The sequence below is a fragment of the Polypterus senegalus genome, chromosome 12, assembly GCF_016835505.1.
Source record: "Polypterus senegalus isolate Bchr_013 chromosome 12, ASM1683550v1, whole genome shotgun sequence".
Taxonomy (NCBI): Eukaryota; Metazoa; Chordata; class Cladistia; order Polypteriformes; family Polypteridae; genus Polypterus; species Polypterus senegalus.
Window position 1 is genome coordinate 157,813,656 of NC_053165.1, and position 24,991 is coordinate 157,838,646.

The 24,991-nt window shown below is 42.1% G+C and overlaps 1 protein-coding gene across 2 annotated transcripts in view; it reads left to right on the forward strand.

Moving 5' to 3' along the window:
• The window catches only part of evi5l (ecotropic viral integration site 5 like), a 217,920-nt gene that overhangs the window by 36,004 nt on the left and 156,925 nt on the right, over positions 1-24,991 (forward strand). For both annotated transcript variants that reach the window (XM_039770457.1, XM_039770456.1), the window contains exon 2: positions 23,862-24,159. In XM_039770457.1, coding sequence (XP_039626391.1) covers positions 23,936-24,159 — 224 coding nt within the window. In that variant the 5' untranslated portion in view covers positions 23,862-23,935. The remainder of the gene's footprint in view (positions 1-23,861; positions 24,160-24,991) is intronic.

Sequence of the window (24,991 nt, forward strand, 5' to 3'; positions counted from 1 at the left end):
GGGAACTCATCCCCTTTAGCCCTGGATTCACCCTCGTTGCTCTTCTCTGGACTTTCTCTACTGCTGCTTTATCCTTTTTGTAGCCTGGAGCCCCAAACTGCACCCAGGACTCCAGGTGAGGCCTCACCAGTGTGTTATAAAGCATTAATAGGACTTGTAGTCCACGCATCAGGTCACCTCTTCATCTCCTTTTGCTTAAACTGAGAAGGTTCAGCTCTTCTAATCTTTCCTCGTAACTCATCAGACCTCACATTTTGGCTTCCTTCATGTCATACTTTACATTTACTGACATTCAATTTCATCCCCTGCACTCCTGTAATAAGCCTTGTCGCTCTTCTCTGGACTTTTTCTAGTGTAACCTGGAGACCAAAACTGCACACAGGACTCCAGATGAGGCCTCGCCAGTGTGTTATAAAGTTTGATAGTGTGTTATAAATCTTTGAGAGCTCATTTCAGAGGGAGTGACCTCACAAAAGGGTGAGAGGTGTCCAGATTTTCACTCAAGTCCTAAAAATAAATAAAGAGAAACCCGTTACACAAATGAGACAAAAATATTATACTTGGTCATTTATTTATTGAAGAAAATGATTGAATATTAGATATTTGTGAGTGGTAGAAGTATGTGAACCTCACGGATGATCAGTTAGTTTGAAGGTGAAATTCGAGTCAATGGGATGCCAGTCCGGTGTGAGTGGGCACCCTGTGTTATTTAAAGAACAGGATCTACCAAAGTCTGCTCTTCACAACACATGTTTGTGGACGTGTATCATGGCACGAACAAAGGAGATTTCTGAGGACATCACAAAAAGAGTTGTTGATGCTCATCAGGCTGGAAAAGGTTACCAAACCATCTCTAAAGTGTTTGGACTCCACCAATCCACAGTCAGACAGATTGTGTACAAATGGAGGAAATTCAAGACCATTGTGACCCTCCCCAGGAGTGGTGGACCAACAAAGATCACTCCAAGTGCAAGGCACACGTGTAATAGTCGGCGAGGTCACAAAGGACCCCAGGGTAACTTCTAAGCAACTGAAGGCCTCTCTCACATTGGCTGATGTTCATGTTCATGAGTCCACCATCAGGAGAACACTGAACAACATAGCTGTGCATGGCAGGGTGGCAAGGAGAAAGCCAATGCTCTCCATAAAAGCATTGCTGCTCGTCTGCAGTTTGCTGAAGATCACGTGGACAAACCAGAAGGCTATTGGAAGAATGTTTTGTGGACGGATGAGACCAAACTAGAACTTTTAGTTTAAATAAAAAGTATTATGTTTGGAGAAAGGAAAACACTGCATTCCAGCATAAGAACCTTATCCCATCTGTGAAACATGGTGGTGGTAGTATCACGGTTTGGGCCTGTTGTGCTGCATCTGGGCCAGGACGGCTTGCCTTCATTGATGGAACAATGAATTCTGAATTATATCAGAGAATTCTAAAGGAAAATGTCAGGACATCTGTCCATAAACTGAATCTCAAGAGAAGGTGGGTCATGCAGCAAGACAACGACCCTAAGCACACAAGTCGTTCTACCAAAGAATGGTTAAAGAAGAATAAAGTGAATGTTCTGGAATGGCCAAGTCAAAGTCCTGACCTTAATCCAATCGAAATGTTGTGGAAGGACCTGAAGCGAGCAGTTCATGTGAGGAAACCCACCAACATCCCAGAGTTGAAGCTGTTCTGTATGGAGGAATGGCGGTGTGCAGGAATGATCAGAAGTTACCAGAAACGTTTAGTAAGGGGGGTCACACCAGATACTGAAAGCAAACGTTCACATACTTTTGACACTCACAGATATGTAATATTCGATCATTTTCCTTAAAAAATAAATGACCAAGTATAATATTTTTGTCTCATTTGTTTAACTGGTTTCTGTTTATCTACTTTTAGGACTTGAGTGAAAATCTGATGATGTTTTAGGTCATATTTATACAAAAATATAGAAAAGGGTTCCCAAACTGTCAAGCACAACTGTACCCCAAGACAAAAAGTCGCATGATATGATAGCAGATTTAGAAAAGAGTATTGAAAATGAGAAATGCCTGCTTTGGCCTACGGTGCAGCATCTGATTGCAGGCTTTGGGTTCTTCTGTTTGTCAAATCTGCTCGTGCTGGCCGTGTTTTTTTGGTGGTCTTCTAGGGATTCTACTTACATTTCTTAGTACTGAGCCATTTTAGTAGGTGGATTGCTGTCTGGGTGGCATGGTGGTGCAGTGGTAGCATTGCTGCCCTGCAACAAAGTGATGAGGGTTTTCACCCTGGCTGCTCTTTACATGGAATTTGCATGTTCTTTCCGTGTCTAAATGGGTTTTTTCCCAGTAGCTCCGGTTCCTCCCACAGTCCAAAGGCATGCAGGTTAAGGGTTAAGCAATTCTAAATTGGCCCTCTTGTGTGTATTTAGTGTGACTGTATCGTATGTTCACTCTGCGATGGATTGGCTCCCTGTCCAGGGATTGTTCCTGCCTTGTGCTCAGTGATTGCTGGGATTGGCTCCAACTGCCCCGTGACCTTGTCCTGAATAAGCAGATTAGGAAAATGGATGGATGGAATTGCTGTCTTTAAATTACCCGAGGGTGTGTTTGTGTGTGGGTTGTAAATGAGTGGACGCTAGCGGTCACTGTTGTCCCTTTTTACCCCAAAAGACAGACGTAGGACACAGGCTAAAAGTACCCAGAAGTTATTTAATTTCTTCCTTTTTTCTTTAAAGTGCCCACAAGCACCACAGCCACTAATTAACAGGCAAGTAATCACTAAATAGCAGAACACAATTCTCTCTTTTCTCTACCACACTTCCACCTCCCGACTCCAGCTCTCTGCTGGGCTCCCAACAGTCCCTTAAGTAGTCCTTGACCCGGATGGAAAACTCAGGTTTCTTCTTCAGTCCAGAAGTACATCTGTATAGCCTGGGCTATATAGAAAATAGAGGTCTTAGTGTGTTTCAGCAGCGTCTCCTGGAGGCACCCGCGGCACTCAGTAGGGTCCAAAGTCCATAATGCCCTGCCGGGAGTCCGGGGCACCATTATACTGTAGGGACGCTGCCATCTATCGTCTTGGGGGAAGCAGGGTCTCAAATTAGTTGTGTTCCCCCATCCTTTCACCCTTGGGGCGTCCCAGCCGGGTTGAACTGTCGGCCTTCCCTCACAGAGGGTGTAAGACCAGGATAAGCAAGTTGAATGATGGGTGAATGGATAGATGGATACATTTGGGGACTGCTCTGTAAGCTTCAGTGACTTTTCTTGCTTGGCGATTCCCGAGTCGTGTTACTTATGAACTTATCAAGCTTATATGGGACAAAAGACCCCTTTTTTTCCTGGATTTGCCCCTCTGCTTCACAGTTTAAAAATTGTGGACTTTAATCACAATGTCTGAATGGTTTGATTTGTCATTATAAACTGTGGAGCAGAGAGGGAAAATCAAGGGGTCTTTGTCCCAAGCATTATGGGGGACGCTGTACGTAAGTATGGAGTAACGGGTCTGAATACTTGTGTCAGTGTAATATTTCTTTTTTTTTTTTTTTTTAATTTTTAATTAATTTTAAAAAATTTCTAAAAATCTTAATTTCACTTTGTCATTTTGGATATTGAGTGTTTGGTGATGCGGGGAAAAATGAATTCACAAAATGTGACAAAAGTGAAGGGGCCTAAATACTCTCTGACTCCACTGGATCAGCATCACCACTTAAAGCATAAATCACAGTGACGCATATTTGCTGCCCACTACCCCTAAAAGTTGACGGCGTTTTGACCGTCTGCCTATCTAAAGATTAACGAGCTGTTTCTCCTGTAAGAAGTTGCGCACAAAGGTCGATTGTTAATGAGTTGTGTTTTATTGGACTTGTGAATTCCGAGAATCCTGATTCATTTTATGTAAAGGAGCTGTTCTGATATGGTTTTGTTTATGACGTCCAGGGCCCGTATTGCCTGGAATACAAAGGACATATGTTAATGTCTGGCACTTCGAGCAGCTTGTTACAGAACTGAGCGAGCTAATTTGTATCCAGCTGGGCTCGTCTGCCTGAGATCCTGACTAGAAGCGACGCTGCCTGAATCCGTCTCCAGTTGGACACTTGCCTGCTGACCAGACGGAGATGCCGATTCCCATCCTACTTGAGTCAGCCAGTCTTAACTGTGTCTTGGCTGTGACAAGCCTCATTTTGACTCGAGCCAATCATAAAATCATTTCATTTGTCTGCTCTTTATGTGCCCCTTTGGTGGTGCCAATGATGGCCGGCACCCTGGTTTATTTTTCCTTGCTGTGAAGACCTGCATGGTTTCCTCCCATGGCTCACTTTGCCTCCAACTCTCAGTAAAACAATCAATCATTATATTACACAGTGTCATGAGAGATGTGTACAGTAATCAGAAGATGAATATAGAGCCAATAAAATGACAATATAGCATCTGATATAGAAACTGAGCAGTACGATAAAAACAAGGACATCAGAAAGAAAAATGGCAGAGACAGAGAGCAAATAAAGCTAATAATAATACATTTTATTTATATAAAATGATAAAATACATTCTAGATTTTTAAACATCATAATTTCAAACCTGTTAATGCAATTTAGCATTAGAGGGAGCCAAGAGCCTATCCAGGAAGCAGTAGTGGGCAGAAGTAGAGCTGTGGAGTCAGTACACAAAACTTTCGACTTCAACTTCAACTCTTGAATTTCTGGCAACTAGAATCCTCGATTTCTGAAATTTCTTCCTTTGACTTCTTAATTTCTAATACATTGGAGTTCTCAATTTCTGGTACCACCAACTCATCAGTTTCTAGAACCACCGAATCCAAGTCCTCAGTTTCTGGGACCTCCAAGTCCTCAGTTTCTGGGACCTCCAAGTCCTCAAATTCTGGGACCTCCAAGTCCTCAATTTCTGGGATCACTAACTACAACTCCTTGATTTGTGGTACCTCTGACTTCTCAATTTCTGGTGCTTCCGTCTTCTCAATTTCTGGTACCTCCGTCTTCTCACTTTCTGGTACCTGTGGCTTCTCAGTTTCTGGTACCACCGACTTATCAATTTCTAGTATCACTGACTCCAACTCTTCAATTTCTGGTAACTCTGTCTTGTCAAGTTCAGTTACCTCCGACTTCTCAATTTCTGGCACCTCCAGCTCCTCAATTTCTGGTACCACCAATTCCTCAATTTATGGTACCTCCGAGCCTGTCTTCTCAATGTCTGGTGCCTCTGACTTCTCACTTTCTGGTGCCTCTGACTTCTCACTTTCTGGTGCCTCTGACTTCTCACTTTCTGCTGCCTCTGACTTCTCACTTTCTGGTACCTCCGACTTGTCAATTTCTGGTGCTTGTGACTTCTCAATTTCTGGTACCTCCATCATGTCAACTTCTGGTACCTCCGACTTCTCAATTTCTGGTACCTCCAACGTATCAATTTGTAGTACCACCAACTCCAACTCCTCAATTTCTGGTACCTCCGACCCCATCTTCACAAATTCTGGTACAACGGACTACTCAATTTCTGGTACCACCAACTTATCAATTTCTGGTGCTTCTGACTTCACACTTTCTGCTACCTCCAACTTATCAAAGTTATTAAACTTTGCGTTTAAAGGCTGTAGCGATGCCGTTGTGGCTTACAAACACTAAGTAACAGTAAACGTAAGACTAAACTTAAAATAATTAAAAAATAATCTATATTTTTATCAAAAGTCCAGAAGAGAAAATAGTTGAATGAAATCAGTGTATTTGAAATTAGAGATTTTAACACCTGATATTACGAATTACATTTAGTCACATTTTTACCACCTTCGATTCCAACTCCTGTAATCTATTATGTGCTCTCTGACTCCATAGCTGTGACTCCAGTAACCCAATAATTGCTTCCAACTCTGACTACACAGCCCTGGGTGCAAGTCAAACATCTGTATGTGCCAGTCCTTTACAAAACCTGTTTACTTACACACTGATAGTCAGGCCTGTAGCTGCTAGTTAGGCAAGTCTGCATGACTGTGGCAAGGGGGGATTGTCAACAGAAGTATCAGAATAATGAAAAGACCTTTTAAAGAACAGAATAAGTGCCACCCTCTATGCCATAATGCTGCTTGGTGACACTAATTTGCCTGATTATGAGTGATACTGAATACATGTGTGTGAATGAGAGGGAGGTCAGTGGAATGGTGAGGATAAATGGAGTAGATTTGGCGAAGGTGGATGAGTTTAAATACTTGGGATCAACAGTACAGAGTAACAGGGAGTGTGGAAGAGAAGTGAAGAAGAGAGTGCAGGCGTGGTGGAGTGGGTGGAGAAGAGTGTCAGGAGTGATTGGTGACAGACGGGTATCAGCAAAAGTGAAAGGGAAGGTCTACAGGACGGTAGTGAGACCAGCTGTGTTATATGGGCTGGAGATGGTGGCACAGGAGACAGAGCTGGAGGTGGCAGAGTTAAAGATGTTAAGATTTGCATTGAGTGTGATGAGGATGGACAGGATTAGAAATGAGGACATTAGAGGGTCAGCTCAAGTTGGGAGACAAAGTCAGAGATGCTGAGTATATTGGGATGAGTTGCTGAGTATATAAGTGTGCTAAGGATAGAGCTGCCAGGAAAGAGGAAAAGAGGAAGGCTTAAGAGAAGGTTTATGGATGTGGTGAGAGAGGACATGCAGGTGATGAGTGTGACAGAACAAGATGACGAGGACAGAAAGATATGGAAGAAGGTGATCCACTGTGTCAACCCCTAACGGGAACAGCCGAAAGAAGAACAAGATGAGTGACTGCAGGTGTGTGCAACTACTGGGATGAGTGGTTGTAGAAAATGAACAGATGGCTTGTATAGAGGACCTTCCAAGCTAGTTGTCAGTCTGTAACAAGCTATTTATTACTTTTGGCGTCACTAAGGGGCTCCATGGTGGCACCATGTTTATAGAGAGTGCCTCATAGACCCATAAGAGTCCTAGCCTAACCCCAGTCTGTATGGAGACTTTGCATTCTCTCCATATCTGCCAGCGCTTCCATCAAGTTCCCTAGTGATTAAGTGTAAACAAGCCTAGGTTTGTGTGAGAGTGTAACCCGTGAGGGGCCTGCGGCCTATTCAGGCCTGGTTTCCTGCCTTGTGTTAGATTCTGCCAGCGTAGGCTTCAGCACTTTGCAAATCTTGCTATGGAAAGGCAGGTGAGAGGTTCTGTAAAGGAAAGACCACCTTACTGATGATTTTACTGATAAAAACTTTTTAGTTGAAACTTTTTTTTGTAGCAGACCGCATTGGACTCTTCTCGTTAAGGAAATCATTTCATTGTCCTTCTGTGAAGTTCACTAACCTATTTTTTTTTTTTTCGTAACTGGGTCATGGTGAGGTACATCCTGTCCTGGCAGTATCAAAAATGAGTTACTGTAAGCAGCTCACTTTGTCAATCCATCGCACTGCATATGCAAGGCCATTTTAGAGTCACCTGTTCGTAAATCTGCTCATCTTTAACTTGTGGGAAGAAACTGAAATAGCCGAGCAAAGCGCGTAAGAAGGACACACAGGAACCCCGCTGCAGCCATTCATGGATCTCCTTCAGGGGTACACCCGCCCTGTCCTCCAGCTGCTCAGTCATCTTCTAGAGGATGCCTAAAGCCTGTACAAGCGACTGTATAGGAAGAAGGTTCTCCTCCAGCCTAAATAAAGATGAGATAAACTTCTCAGAAGCGGCCATCTTTACCTTACGGCTGGGAGCCGCAGAGCCTCTCCATTGGCTCAGTTGGGACCTCGTGAATTGTAGGATGGACGTTTGTGAGCCCCGCCTGCAACCAACCATCCAGTCCCTTGCCCACTCTAGGGAGGGTCAAGCGATCCTCGCAGCTCCCCTCCTCCGTCAAGAGACTTGAGCTAGGGCATGAGTCCAGGCGCCCCTTCTTCGTCGCCATTTCCCTATGCCCCCAACTCGTTATCACTCCACAGGTCGGCGTGCTTTGGCCAGAGACGTGGATCCGGACAGTCCCCTTCTAGAAGACATGAATAGGGGACAGCAAGGTAATCCGCCCAGGGCCGATCTCCACTGGTGCTCCTACTTACCTCCACGATCCCGTCACCCAGAGTATATCTTCCTCCGGGTGGCCTGTCCAAAGGCTACGCCAAGCCGGACATCTTCGATGACGGTGTGAGCCTGGGAAACCGCCGCTTTCGGGGTCCGCCTGTCTTCTTCCTCCCCATTAGTGCAGGTAAGATCTTGCCGTGTGAATATGCTGCACTCTATCGACGTGTGTGTGTCTGGTTCTTTCACGTCAGGACATCCAAAAAATGTATCAGGCGGCGAGTCCCATCTGGGATGCCATTGTGAAAGCCGGCCTCGACCACGAACAAACACCAAGACAGCAATGTCCAAAAACACATACGTTTATTGTGCTTTGTCTGTACAACCACACAGCACATCGCACAAGTCACTCACAGTCCTTTTTCTTCTCTTCAGGCTGCCTCCACTCCTCTCTCGTGAAGCTTCATCACACCACCTCCCAATTCTGGCTCCCGGAATGGAGTGAGGTGGCCCCTTTTATACAGTACCCGGATGTGCTCCAGGTGCTTCCTCACGAACTTCCTGCAGCACTTCCGGGCGGAAGTGCTGCAAGAGCACCCGGAAGCACACCGGGTGTATCTGCCTTCTGGTTTTCCAGCACTTCCAGTTGTGGCGGCAGTGCTGCAGTCCATATTTCCTGGAACGTTCGGGCGCCCCCTGGCGGTGGTCTCGTGCCCCAACAGGGTGGAGCATCCCAGGTGTGATTATGTGGCTCCCCTGCACCCCAGGCCGGCAGCCCTCTCGTGTCCCGGGGGAGGAATTGGCTCTCTCCCGGTTCTTACACGTCCCAGGCATCCCAACTGTGCAGCCATCTATCACACTATCTATCTATTATATAGTGCCTTTCAAATCTATCAGTCTGTCTATCATATAGTGCTGTCTGTCTGTTTGCCTGTCTATCTGTTATATAGTGCCTTTCATATCTATCTACAGTACAATCCCTCTTGACTGGACCCATGGCCGGTTGCTGTTTTGGCCGGTTAATCCGACACATACCTATTTTCATGTAGAAAAATATTTCTAAGGTATGTACTGCACCTCTTCGACGTTCCTGAAGAAACCATATCCACAAGGCCTCATCCACGATTTCGCACACAGGTTTTTTTTCTCGTACAACGACTGGACAGTGTGGTGTAGTGAGTCCACAGCTCAAGTCACTTTTTACATAAATACATGCACTCGCAGCTTAGCGAGTATGTGTGGGGAATTCATGATGCGGGCGATCCTTGCTTAAGTGCACAGGTGAGGAGTCGTCTGCATCTGTAATTGTTCTCAGGAATGGCTAATTGCCACATCTGATCCACGTCCCTGTGATAAATAGAAGCGCGGACGGCTAGGAACAGGAACAGGAAAGGATGGGAGGTTAATGGAGAAGGAAGCAGGTAGAGGAAAGCCGGTGCAGGACAACGAGCAGAGCAAGAGAGAGAGAGAAGATTCAATGGAGCAAAGGCAGGCAGCTGGGAGGTGAACCCCTGCAGAGGAGTGTTTGGCCGACACTCGGTGGGGCTGAAGAAAGCGGTCGCTCCAGCTGAGCGATCACGGAGCTGGAGTGACCGGTATTGAAGACGACTGGCCGTCGAAAGGCAGCGGCAGTCGTGGAGGCTTTAGGCTGGTTTAGCCCCAGCGTGAGCACCCTGGCTGCTGGGGAGAGAACACAAGTCTCGGTCCGGATGGACCCCGACGTAGCCAGGGATCGGAGGACTACCGGACCAGTATGGAAGGCAGCTACACCTGCAGGTAGGGCAACTCCCCTGTTGCAAAGCCCGATGGGAGAAGCGGGGGAGCCGGCAGGCAGAGAGAAGAAGGTACCGTGGAAAATTCATAAAGGGTTATGTAAAAGGAAATCACTCTGAGCATAGGAGCCCTGTCACCCTCCAGGAAAGAAGGAAGTGCATACACATAATATAAAGAACAGGCAGGTTAATCCGTCAGCCGGTTAATGCGAGGCCAGTTAAGAGGGATTGTAGTCTATCTATCTATCTATCTATCTATCTATCTATCTATAGACAGGTGTGTGCCTTTCCAAATCAGGTCCAATCTACCGAATTTACCACACGTGGACTCCAATGAAGCTGCAGAAACATCTCAAGGATGATCAGGGGAAACAGGATGCACCTGAGCTCAATTTGGAGCTTCATGGCAAAGGCTGTGAATACTTATGTACATGTGCTTTCTCAATTTTTTTATTTTTAATAAATTTGCAAAATCTCAAGTAAACTTTTTCACGTTGTCATTATGGGGTGTTGTGTGTAGAATTCTGAGGAAAAAAATGAATTGAATCCATTTTGGAATAAGGCTGTAACATAACAAAATGTGGAAAAAGTGATGCGCTGGGAATACTTTCTGGATGCACTGTATCTATCTTAAACTGCCCTATCTATCTATCTATCTATCTATCTATCTATCTATCTATCTATCTATCTATCTATCTATCTATCTATCTATACTTATACAATGCCTTTTATATCTATCATATAGTGCCTTTCACATCTATCTATCTATCTGTCTATCTATCTATCTACTTATACAATGCCTTTTATATCTATCATATAAGTGCCTTTCACATCTATCTAGCTATCTATCATATAGTGCCTTTCATATCTATCTGTCTGTCTGTCAGATAATGCTATTTATCTCTCAGTCTATCTCTCTCACTACAGGGTTCAATTTCAGGCTTTTAGAGGATTTCTGCATCTTGTTAATCTCTGACATGATTTTTCCAAATTGGGAGTGATGTCTGTCTGTATATATAAGAACATTCAAGTTCAAGTTTATTGTCCCATGCACAGAACACCGTGATATTTGTATTTGCAACCTCAATGAACACACCACGCATTACCCCTCTCCAGTGCTGTGATCAACAAACTTTTAATGGACTCTTACTTTGAGTCTTTTATTTTGTGCACAAGACAAGTCAATCCAAATGAAGCCTGCCACAGACAGTAGCTTTGTAAAATGCTAGACGCGTATTGATTTTGAGCAAATTCGTGCCACTTTTTGCTCTACAGATAATGATTTTGCGTTTTTCTTTTTCTTTGGTCAAGTTCAGCCCAACAGCAGCATGATCAGAGCAGCAGAATGTACATTTTTGGTTCTTCTATTTCATTCCACTTAATAAAATTCTAGCTTGCGGTCACAAGAAAAGGGGAAGGTCATGTTCTGGATACTTCATGTCTGTTAACTGAAATACAGAAGCGGAGAGCCGTCTCTTTTGAATGCCAGCCTTCACTGGCGTCTGGTAGTGTGGCCCTTATCTGAAGACTGTAGGTAATATGGTGGGTGCTGCTGGTTCGCAAAGTACACAAAGAAAGCAGAAATCTAATAAACGGCAGCAGCAAGCAGTCAATAGAAAATGCAGCTTGGGCGCAGAATGCTGTAATAAGGTTGCCATTTCAGTAAAGATCACTCGAGCAGAAAATGCAGAGAGATTGACAAACAGCCCCACTCGTCTGGAGGCTTTCTGTCAGAGCTTGTTTGGGTTTTGAGTGTAAGATGCGACGTTTGTCCACAAGTGTTTGCCCCAGGGGGTTTCTCTTTACATGGTGCCGTCTTTGACGAGTAAATCGATGAATTCCTGAAGTGTGCTGCTGCAGCGTACACCCTGAGGCTACCGATGGATATCATTTCATGGCCACCGGCCATTTGTACAAGTTTGGAAGGTGCAGACGACTTTGAAGAATCTAAGACAGTACCCAACTGGCATGGTCTGCCAACGTGAAAGAAAATGAGGCAGGAGAATTTTGGTGTTTTATCTGCACATCAGGTCAACTTGTTGGCTTTTTAACTGTCATGTTGTGCATTATTTTTAAACCCTCTTTAAAGATTCAGGATTTTTTTGTATAAAACGAAGAGTTCACCCGCAATATTGCAGTTTATCAGGAGAAGGAGTGGACATTTCCTAGAATAAGGATCGGGTAATAATATTTCAATAGAGCGTGGCACACTGCTCTGTTAATACAATACAATTTATTTTTTTGTACAGCCCAAAATCACACAGGGAGGGCCGCAATGGGCTTTAACATACCCTGCCTCTTGACAGCCCCCCAGCCTTGAGTCTCTAAGAAGACCAGGAAAAAACTCCCAGAAAATAAACCTTTTAGGGGAAGAAATGGAAGAAACCTCAGGACAGGCAGTTCAAAGAGAGACCCCTTTCCAGGTAGGTTGGGCATGCAGTGGGTGTCAGAAGGGTGACCCCCTACAGTATAATACACAGAACAGAACACAAGTCATCCTTAATACAGTATTGAGCACGTCGGGTGTCGCTGTACTCGCGGCTCTTTCAGTGCGATTTCAGAGATCATCCAGTGCTGTCGGGAGTGGTGGCACATAAAGAGAAAGAAAAAAAAAAAATGTCACACGGCCTGAGAGCTGGAGATCCTGGGGGCCAGAAGTGGAGGGCCAAATCGTGGGCTCCTTTACAGCCAATCCAGCAATGAACTGCCCGGTGACCGTCAGAAACTCTGTGAGCCCCTCTTTCAATTGCTACTGTATGTGATTGTTTTCTAGGCGCCTCACGGTTATAAAAATACGGCACTTTGAATTTTTTTTGAGTCACCCTGTATAGTGCCTTTCACATCTATCTGTAATTGATTCCCTTTCATTACTATCCATCATAAATTAGGTGAGCATCAAGTTTATGATGTAACTTTACAAATGCTCAATATGACCTCCTGCAGCTGTACGGACAACATCAAGGCGACAGTCAAATTCATCCCATACTCGAATTGAACACGTCAGATGTCACTGTCCTCGCGGCTCTTTCAATGCCATTTCGGAGATCGTCCAGTGTTGTTGGGACTGGTGGCACATAAACAGAATCCTTAATAAGTCACATGGCATGAGTTCTGGTGATCTTGGGGGCCAGAAGTGGACAGATATGACGGATTCACTCTTATCGAAGTGGAGAACGCAAAATTCTTTCTGCTCAGGGCGTCGCCATCTCCTCGCCGACTTGACGGATGTCATCTTCTCGGTGACAGTCACAAACTTTATGACCCCCTCTTTCAATTGGTTCCTAGGCGCCTCACTGTGGTAAAAACATGGCACTCTGAAATGGGATGAATCTTTTTGAATTGCCCTGTAATTCTGTTCTCTTCTAACTTTAGGGATGCCCACCTGTACTAAAGAAGGCCCCTTCACCACCCTGGGGTTTGTTCACTCCATCAAATGTCCTGCAATTCTCTACTGAATTGTCTCGAAGAGACAGCGTTTACCATAGCTGGGAGTTCCATCCTCTCCCGTGTACCTCCAAATGAAAGGCTGGCCTATGTGAATAACTGATTGATCTCAATTCACAAGACTTCCCTTCATCACATCCTACAATGGACACCCACCATAGTTACAGCTGGGAAATGAAAAAAAAAAGAAAAGTGGGTCTTAGATGCGTGTCAAAGTGTGAAATGATGCCAGTGGGGAAAGTGAGGGGGTAAGGGGTACTACGTCCAAATAATGGACTTTAAATTAAACAATAATATAGTCAAACCGCACTGCAGACCAGCACGAGTGGCTTCAAATATATAAATATCATTCTGTTTAAATATAAATAAAAATGAAAATGTTTATCACTTCGTGCAGAATGTCTGCATTTCCTTTTCCAGTTCTTTTTTTTTTTTTTTTGTGGTTAAGCAAACAGTCTCCGTTTATGTTGTAATAATGAATTAAGAATCACAGAGGGTCCCCTCACATATAAGGGTGGGCTTGTTCCTCCGAGCTTAGGGAACACTGCTAGCTCTCATCCTTGGCGGGGTGGCCTGGATTGCCAGATACAATGATAGCCTTATTTTAGGACAATGGGGTAGGCATTAACCCTTGTTGCGGCAGCATATGCATTGTTGTCAGCACTGTAGCTTATTATTGGAGAGGAGCCGCTGTTGAAAAGTGTGGCAGGACAGCACCGTTTTCATAGAGACCTTTTGTACGGCTGATGCTTTTTTTTTTTTTTCCCCCCTGCTCATAATCTTTGAAACTGAACGACTTGTTTCAACTGAGAACAGTTAGCCCCGCTTTCACAGAAGCCTCGAAGTTCATGGTATTGACTGAGCCAGTGTCTTTTACGGAGTGAATTGCTTCTTTTGTGTAGCTGTATATTGAAATATGCAATGAAAGGGTTGTAACGTGACACGACTCCAGTGGGCAAGACTGGTGCATTCTAGGAAAGGTTGTCATTTAACTGGTTTTGACTTGAAAAACATAAAACACCTCAGAAATGTTTTAATTATAGATAGATAGATAGATTGATGGATAGATAGATGATAGATAGATGGAGAGGAAAGGCACCATATGATTGAGAGAGATATGAGGAAAAAAATTAATTTAAATGATTTTAGCAAATGGCTGCAATATAACAGAGTGAAAAATTGAAGGGGGTCTGAATACTTTCCGTAGCCACTCTATCTATCTATCTATCTATCTATCTATCTATCTATTATATAGTGCCTATCTATCTATCTATCTATCTATCTATCTATCTATCTATCTATCTATCTATCTATCTATCTATCTATTATATAGTGCCTTTCCTATCTATCTATCTCTCTATCTATGTTATATAGTGCCTTTCATGTCTATCTATCTATCTATCTATCTATCTATCTATCTATCTATCTATCTATCTATCTATCTATCTATCTATCTATCTATCTATCTATCTATTTATTATATAGTGCCTTTCCTATCTATCTATCTATCTATCTATCTATCTATCTATCTATCTATCTATCTATCTATCTCTATAGATACTGTATATATGATATGGTGCACTTCATATCTCTCTCTCTCTCATTCAAGGTGTGAAAAACTTGTTGCATCTTTTCCAAGAAGACTCCTGGCTGTATGAGCTCAAAAGGGGGCTTCTACTAAATACTGAGGGTTCAAAGGGTCTGAATACTTAGGACCATGTGATATTTCAGTTTTTCTTTTTTAATAAATCTGCAACAATTTCAAAAATTCTTTTTTTTGTCTGTCAATATGGGGTGCTGTGTGTACATTAATGAGGAAAAAAATTAATTTAAATGATTTTAGCAAATGGCTGCAATATAACAAAGAGTGACAAATTGAAGGGGGTCCGAATACTTTCCGTACCCACTGTGTATATATATATATATATATATATATATATATATATATATATATATATATATATATATATATATATATATATATACACAGGTCAATAGTTCAAACGGTTTGTGAGCAAAAGGTGATTTAAAAGACAAACGGACAGCCACGGTAGCGTATTATATAAGAAAATAATTAAATCACTTCTTATTTGTCCTGTAGTTGTGCACGTCAAGCTACTTTTAATAAGCTAACGTTTTTCCAAAGAGTCTTTGGAGAAAAATTTAAATCGAATTATTGTACGTGAAATTGGACATTTTAACACAAATTGACATTTAGTGACAGTCGGTACATTTTTACCAACTCTCACTCCGGTATCCCTGTAACTGCTTCCGACTCTACAGCCATGCACATTGGTGACTTCCAACCCCGGGTGAGCAGAGTGAGCTGAACTCGGGTGGTGTGTGTGAGTGAGCAGAGGAGCAAAGCAGCTGGGAGTGCGTGTCACCACAAATGGAGCTGAAAACGGACTGTTGACATTCACCGGCAAACGACATAAAGAGGCTCCTGCCGATCCTGTCTCTCACACCCACCCGGATAGTTACAGTATGTTAGAAATATATCTGGGACATTTAGTCCTTTAAAGATATTTCTGCATAGTATACTTTTTTAGTTTTTTTATTGCAGAATTAACTGTTAGCCATGTTTCTCTTTATGGGTCTGTCTGTAAGTTACATAGATAGATTTTGTGATAGACAACCGGGGACCTTTCGGAGTCCATCTTTGTCCGTGTTCCGGGCGTCTTTCATAATATGTTGAATGTATGAAAGGAGCCGATGGAGTGAATGTTAAAGTAATTAATATACTGTACTCCACTGAGAAATTTTAGGCCTTGGCAGCAACTAAAAAAAGCAAAACAGACAACATGAATACTTTTGAGAATGCTGCCTGTCAAGCTGATGCTGACCCTCAAACTCCCATTGAAACCTTTCTTTGAAAGGTTTCTGCAACGGGTCAACAAAAGCATTGCATTTTGGGTTTGGCACATGTAGAACAGATACATATAAAATATTCTTATTCCACTTTCTGACCACACTTTTCCATAGTCAGCGAATTTTAATGAAATATAAATGGAATTGGAGCAGCCTGGCATGGCCGTGCAGTAGTTGGTGACGTTGCCACGCGCAGATCCAGGGGACCGGGTTGGCATCTCAGCTCGATCGCTGTCTGTGTGGACTTTGCATGATGTCAAATGTCCGTGTGTCTGTCTGTTTTCAGTTCAGTTTAGTTCACTTGATTTTTGTATTGTGCTCTTTACTGAGTGAAGGTGCAGAGTGCTGTGACAAGTTCTCGGGTAAAATCCATCCATCCATCCATTATCCAACCCGCTATATCCTAACTACAGGGTCACGGGGATCTGCTGGAGTCAATCCCAGCCAACACAGGGAGCAAGGCAGGAAACAAATCCCGGGCAGGGTGCCAGCCCACCGCAGGGCGCACACACACACAACCACACACCAAGCACACACTAGGGACAATTTAGGATCGCCAATGCGCCAAACCTGCATGTCTTTGGACTGTGGGAGGAAACCCACGCAGACACGGGGAGAACATGCAAACTCCACGCAGGGAGGACCCTTACTGCAAGGCAGCAGCGCTACCCACTGCACCACCGTGCCGCCCCTCTCAGGTAAAATGCAAATTTTAATTTTACAAATTACCAGGTACAGAATTAGTATTCATAAAAAGGCAGATTCTAAAAACACAATTCCATACAGATTAACGTGAATGAAAACCAACAATATCTATCCATTAATTAATTGTTCAAATATGGTCAGCTGACCGCAGAGGATAAGAAAACAAAACCTCCAGTCAGCATCGTCTGTGGATTAAAGAAACCTCTGGGAGGTCCACAGTCACTTATAACCGGCGATGTCTGACACAGTCACAGTCCTGGAGACCCCGCCCAACCCCTCCTGGGTATCCATACTGAGCTGTCCAATCTGATGGTTCCAAGGCTCCCAGTGTCTCATTTCCATGGGCATGATAACAGCCTGGCAAGAGAGCAGTGGCACGACATGCCACCACAAGATACTGAAAAGAGAAAAAGAGTAGAGGGGAGTTAGCGATGGTGTTGTGTTACTTATATTTTTATACTAATGGCGAAGAAACAAAGATGCCTTATGTACCGCTTACCAGCAGCTCTAGTCAGGGTATGCCAGACTAAAACAGAGAGTCTTCAGCTGGCATTTAAATGCTGACACTGAAGGGGCATCTCTTATATAAGCAGGCATATCATTCTCCAGCTTCGTGGCTCTGTAACTCAAAGCTCGCCCTCTGACTGTTGTTTTAATAATCTTTGGTTTCCTTCCATTTTTCAAATATGTGTCTTTTAAGCATGGCTGTGGCAGTCGGAGTCGGTAAAAATGTGAATTGTAATATAATGTATTAAAATGTCTAAATTCACCCATACTAATTCAAATAAATTATTTACTCTTCTGGCCTTTGGATAAAAATGTAACCTCTTTTTTTAATTTTGTTAAGTTTTGTCTTTTGTTTAATGTTATTCGATATTTGTTTTGTTATTCAATATTTGTAACTTCTGTAATAAATAATATAACCCCAAACTTTACCAGGTTAAGGTCCGAAAAATTAGCCTTGATGATTGTCAATAGGGTGACATGTTTCTTGAGAAAGCTGTTTCATTGGCCATTTTTGAACCCAGAACTGAACTTCAGGAGTGCCCGTACCTTGTAATACAAGTGGACAGGATAACGGATTTCAGTCGTGCTAATGTGGTTAGAAAGGCTTCTCTAATAACCAATTAGCATTAACACAAGACTAATGAAGGATGACCATTAAGACCCTGAAGGAACTGCTGCTGAAAACGAGAATAATAAATGAACATAAAAAAATGGGGAGTGGTCCCCCCTCGACTTTCTCAGATACTCAGATATGGGGATGGATATTTGAAGAGTAAACTACAAAAAAAGGATTATATTTGTATATTATGTACATTAAAGAACCATCAGCAACAAATCAAATTAATGATATATTGAACAATTACTATAAAAGTAAAGTTGAATAAATCGGACTCATGAATAAAATAAAAATATCACTTTCGGTTAGTGGAAATAGCCCAAAAGTTGCTAGAAATCTACGTTTTGTACCTAATACCTGTATGTAAAATTTGGTTGACCGAAGTGAAAGCGTACTCAAGTTATCATATCATACATACAGACAGACACACAGACATACCTGTAATTCCAAAAATGGTATTTTCTGACTCCGGGAGGTCTAAAACGTTGAGATTCATCAAAATCTCGAAATTGACTTTTTGGACAATTCCAATACTTTCCCTATACTTTGTATACGAGAAAGAGAGGGAGGACTAAGACGTTGAAGTTTACCAAAATCTCGACATTGAATCTTTGGATGATTCCAATACTTTCGACTTTGTATACGAGAAAATAAAAATGGAAGTTTTGGACTCAGGGAGGTGTATAACAGTGAGATTCATCAAACCCTCGAGGTCCATTCTTTAGAAAATTACAATCCTTTCCATAGACTTCATATATGAGAAAGTAATCAGTCATTTCAAGTGGTAACAGCAGATGCTATACACACCAGTAATGTCTTGGCTATATTTTTTGATTCATTTAATGGTATTTTAATGAAAAGAAAATATGGATTTCTGTCAAAAATATGAACATTTCTGGGTGACCTCAAACTTTTGACCGGTACCGTATATTGGCTTAAATTACAAATTGAGGAGTCAGAGTCCAAGGTTTTGTGTACCGACCCCAGAGCCCTGCTTTAATGTTAACTGGCACCCCTAAATCGGGTTGTTGTGAATGTGTAGGTGAGCGAATGTTACGATGGCTTGATGCCTTGATCATGGGTAAGTAATCCCCTCAAAGGCCCTGCCGCCACCCAACCCGATGCTGGCAAACAGAAATATGAATTATGTAAGTTTAGAAAATGAATGAATAAAAGAAAGTTTTAAAATATGTGATAAAAAGAAAACTGTTCATATTTAGTCCACTGGACACCTTAGTACTAGTGTAATTTGAATGAGCAGGCTACACTTTGCCTTCCATCTGTCTTAGGGATTGCAGTCGCCCGCAAGTTCATTTCAACTCCTGTGATTTATTAGCATCAGCTGTTTTAAGTAGCCAATTATTTATTGTTAGGCTCTTGTATCTGAGGTACATTAGCCTTATTAGAGGGATTGATTTTCTTTCTCTCTCTGGTTAAATGGCATCAAATGCTTATTAACCTGGATTGGATTTTGCTGCTTCTTCTTCTGCTTCTCCTTCTCCTTCTTCCTCTTCTTCTCCTTCTGCTTCTTCTCCTTCTCCTTCTCCTTCTGCTTCTTCTGCTTCTCCTTCTCCTTCTGCTTCTTCTCCTTCTCCTTCTGCTTCTTCTCCTTCTCCTTCTTCTCCTTCTCCTTCTTCTTCTGCTTCTGCTTCTTCTTCTTCTCCTTCTCCTTTTGCTTCTTCTCCTTCTTCTTTCTTCTTTTTCTTTCTTCTAAGTCTCCAGCTCCTACCCGTCTCCTCCTCCTCCTCCTCCTCCTGATACCCACTGTACTCTTAATGGTGAACATTTCCAGTGATAAATTCAGCCCAGCTTGAAGTTGGTTTTATTTTTCTATTTTAGCTCAGTAACTAGCATGCTTCAAATGAGACACATTTAAGGCAGTATATTGAAATGTCCAACAGCCATCTTTGTTAATAATAATAATAATAATAATTTGTTACATTTATATATTGCTTTTCTCACTACTCAAAGTCCTTCCGTTAATAGGAAGCCACTTCAACCACCACTAATGTCTAGCGCCCACCTGGATAATGCGACGGCAGCCATTTTTGTGCCAGTGCACTCGCCACACATTAGCTGTAAGGTGGTGAAGGGGTGAGGGATAATTGAAGACGGAGGATGATTAGGAGACCAGAATGACTAGGCCATGGACGTCAATTTAGCCAGGACATCAGGATGCACCATACTCTTTATGAAGGACGCCCGGGGATCTTTAATGACCACAGAGAGTCACGGCCTTATCTGATGGATGGCGCCAAATTCACAAGCCAATCAGAAGACAGGTTTCTGAAGGTCACCAGCTTGCGTGATCGTGGGCGCCTCACAGCACAGCAGCTTAACAGTGCAGGTCGACAAAAAGCAAGGCTCAGCTTCTACTGTGAAGAAAGCCATTCCTTAAAGGACAAAACAGGGCCTTGAAATACCAGCTGTGTACTACTGCTGACTGAACAAAGTCTTATGGAGCGATGAATCCAAATTTGAAATCTTCAGCTCATCACACAGGGTGTTTGTACGCCGTCGAGTTGGTGACAGGGCGGTCCTTCAGCGTGTGACACCAACTGCCAATCATGGAGGACGAAGTGTGATGATCTGGGGCTGAGTTGGTGATTTGCTCAGAGTGACTGCCATTCTGAATCAAAAGGGTCGCCACAGTTTGGCTGTTATATCGGCACAAGGTGCAGGCTACTTCGATGAATCCAAAATTGGAATCAAATTTTGTATACTTCATGATTCCTTGACTTTATTTTTTTTTTTTTATTTGCTATTGTTTATATCATCTATACCTTGATTTCATGAAACATTAAGACATTAAACTTTGTGCATTTTCATAAAAACTGAGCTGTTTGTAAACCAGTGGTCTATCATAAATATTTTTTGTGTGGGGCATTTCTTTAAAATAATTTATTGTAAACTAGCCGTGCCCTGCGGCTCCACCCGCGTATTAGTGAAAAGGACAGTGCGGAGGGCCCTGCCCGGCTCCCTACTCCTTTCATCACGTCTCGGATTAGCGTGAATATATCTCTCCTGCAAGCGAACTATGATTCTTAACGCGATGAGAGAAGTTGCAAATTCTACAAAAAAACCCAATCTAAATACGTTAAGTAGTTCTCTCGTGAAAAGCAGACAGACATACAGGCAGACCTTGGATTTTATATATAGATACTAACCGTCCACCGCGGCTCCGTCTGCACAGAATTGAAACAGAACAGTGACAGAGGTCATTGCTCAGCTCCCTACTCCTGACGTCACACTTCCCGCTCCCCTCGGCCTGCAGTCTCTCTCTCGGATTAGCGTGAATATATCGCTCCTGCAAGCAAACTATGATTCTTAGTGTGATGAGAGAAGTCACAAAATGAACTGGAATGTTCAAGCAAATTCTAGAAAAAAAAAAAACGATCTGAATCTGTTAAGTTGTTCTCTCGTTCACTAGCTAAGCGGAGGTAAGGTACACACCCTGAGGCGGGCAGCGGGCACCGCCCCCCTCCCCTCGGCCCGCTGCATTTCTCTCTCTCTCAGATTCACGCAAATAAATCGCTACCGCAAGCAAACTATGATACTCAGCACAATGAGAGAGGTCACAAAATCAACCGGAATGTTCAAGCAAATTCTAGATGAAAACCCAATCTAAATCCATTAAGTAGTTCTCTCATTCCCTAGCTTAAGTGGAGGTAAGGAGCGTACCCTGAGGGTAGCGTGTGAGTGACGAGGGCCCCGGCCCGCTGCATCACTATCGGACTCACGCAAATAAATTGCTACCGCAAGCGAACTGTGATACTGAGCGCGATGAGAGAAGTCACAAAATCAACCAGAATGTTCAAGCAAATTATGTATATATATAAAAAAAAGATCCCTGGAAAAAATATTGCTCAATCTCAAGGACTTAGACTCCATCTCTACAATATATAAAATCATTTTACAATCCCTTCCTTTCAAAGATCCAAGAGGACACTGGGAAAAAGATCTCTCAATAAATATATCAGAAAAGGAGTGGAAAGTAGCAATGCAGAGAATTCACTCGAGCTCCATATGCGCAAAGCATACAATTATACAACTCAAAATGATATATCGAGCACATCTGTCTCGACTAAAACTCTCCAAAATGTTTCCAGGGCGAGAGCCAACCTGCGAACGCTACAATCAAGCTCCTGCCTCACTGGGTCACATGTTCTGGGCCTGCACCAAATGAACATTATTCTGGACAAACATTTTTAATTACCTTTCAGACAGCCTTGGACTCACAATCCCTCCTAACCCATTAACAGCTACAACAACAACAACAACATTTATTTCTATAGCACATTTTCATACAAACAGTAGCTCAAAGTGCTTTACATATTAAAGAATAGAAAAATGAAAGACATAATTATAAAAAATAAATCAACATTAATTAACATCGAATAAGAGTAAGGTTCAATGGCCAGGGGGGACAGAAAAACAAAAAAACTCCAGACGGCTGGAGAAAAAAATAAAATCTGCAGGGATTCCAGACCGTGAGACCACCCAGTCCTCTGTGGACATTCTACCTAACATAAATGAAACAGTCCTCTTTGGATTTAGGGTTCTCATGGAAGGGCTTGATGATGATGATGGACACGTAGACTTCTGCCTTTTAATCCGTCCATCATTGTTGGAGCATCATGAAGCTTTGAGTAGGTGGAGGTGGCGCAGGCTGTGTTTGAGGTTCTTCCAGAGGGGCTTAAAGTGGAGAAAGAGAAACAAATTGTGATGGCATTCACTACACTCTTGGCACGCAGACTCATTCTGATAAACTGGAAGAACCCAAACTCTCCTCTTTTAAGTCAGTGGGAAACCGATGTGTTATATAATTTGAAATTGGAAAAAATCTAAGTTACCATCAGTTAGAGGATCCGTACAGACTTTTTTCAAAACATGGCAGGATCTAATCAGTAATATTTTAAAATAAGTTCATAAAGCACAGATAATTTATTTATTTAGGTATGTTTACAAGCCTTAAACTTTAACGCGGCTTTGCTTGCTCTCTCTCTCTCAGGGGTGGGGATCGATCTGTTCTTATCTCAATTTTTCTTTTTGTAAAAACTTGATTGCTTTGTATGGATTGCAGTAAAATTAATTAAAAAAAAAAAAAAAAAAATCTAAATCTTTTAAATCTAAATCTAGTTCTCTCATGAAAAGCAGACAGACAGACAGACATTGGATTTTATATATAGAGATATGACAGAATAAGAAGAAGGAAAAAAATACAGAAGTAGAAGGGGACCAATTTTTTGATGCGCATCTCCGCGAGTAGCAGCCTTTCCAGCAGCTCCGTGTATGACTTTATCTTTCTACCTTTGTCTTTATTTTTCTCTATTTCACTGATCACTCCTACCACTTTTTTATGTGGATTCGTTCCCTGGACACTTTTTACTACTTTTTATCAGTATGCTGCTGCTGGAGTATGTGAATTATCTATCTATCTATCTATCTATCTATCTATCTATCTATCTATCTATCTATCTATCTATCTATCTATCTATCTATCTATCTATCTATCTATCTATCTATCTATCTATCTATCTATCTATCTATCTATCTATCTATCTATCTATCTATCTATCTATCTATCTATCTATCTATCTATCTATACCTTAGGATGACCGAAATCAACTGCCTGGGATATCATGAAGAAGAAAGAACACACTGGTGGGCTCAGTAATCACAAAGAGACTGCTATTATATAGAACCTTTCATATCTATCTATCTATCTGTCATATAGTGCCTTATCTATTTATCCATCCATCCATAACAGATGACACGCTTCACCAGTAAGTGGCATGTTCTTTATGCTGATCAGCACCTGCACGTAAACATTTCTCTGTGTTTTGCACGTGTGATGATGATAATGACCCATAAACCATCAGCTTTATCCTTTGATCACTTTCACACTATTTGTAAGTTACTCGTTTTGTGTGATTTTTCATGTGACTCCGTACACTTTCTTTGTTTTGTTGCAGGTGAGGCGGTGTGAAGAGATTCCGGTTGGCAGGCCCCTCCGTCGCATCCTCTAACAAACACGTCGACCCCAGAGATGGAGCTGGAGATGGCTGAGAGTCCCGTTTTAGAGATTGTGGAACCCTGCACTCCCAATTCTAACCATGATGTGGACCCTCTTTCCATCGGCAGTCCACTTCTCAGCCCTGACTCTTCCTCCCATGATGCCAATTTGTCTGTTCCCACTTGCTCTCCAGCAGACTCCGAGAACCTCAGTCCGGATGAGCTGGAGTTATTAGCCAAACTGGAAGAACAAAACAGGTGCAATTCTACTGCTGGTTTTATTTTTGCTCTTTCAAAAAAATTGGAGTTCTGCTGACCGTATGGTTCAAAACGCCCAGTGTTTTATAAATTGTATGATAAAGCATGTTTATTACTATAGAAGACTGGGGGGGCCCCCCGACGCCTTTGGTTCCCAACCCCTAGTTGTGGCCAGAATATTACTAAAATCTGTAAATGTACAAAAGAAAAATTATCATTTATTTATTTTATAAATTTGTAAAAGAGAAATTAATTATTATTTAATGGAGTAAAAATCATCCATCCATTATCCAACCTGCTATAGCCTAACTACAGGGTCACGGGGGTCTGCTGGAGCCAATCCCAGCCAACACAGGGTGCAAGGTGGGAAACAAACCTCGGGTAGGGCGCCAGCCCACCGCAGGTAAAAATCATGACATGAGAATAAAATATTTATTCTCTTACCGATTGGAGTATTCCCATTAAACTGAGGTCCATTATGCTCGATGAGTATAAGAGACTAAATAAACGATTCATTTGTTTTAACTGACTGTTTAATAGATAAAAAAACTTTTTTTTTAAAAAAATGGCTCATTTAAATAACCAGAAAAATCATGTGAAAACGAAAGTTTGGGTCATCGTAACTCGACCTTCAGCTAACTAAATCACCTAAATGCAAACGTTGGTGTTATGAATAGATCTTTTTTTTTTTGACAGTTCCTGTTTATTTGATCAAAAAATAATGTAATTTACTGAATGAAATTATTAAAATAAATAATTGAAATAATAATGATTTATTTAAATTAAAAACCACGACTTTCTTGATACTTTAGTTTATAATTTAAAAACGGAA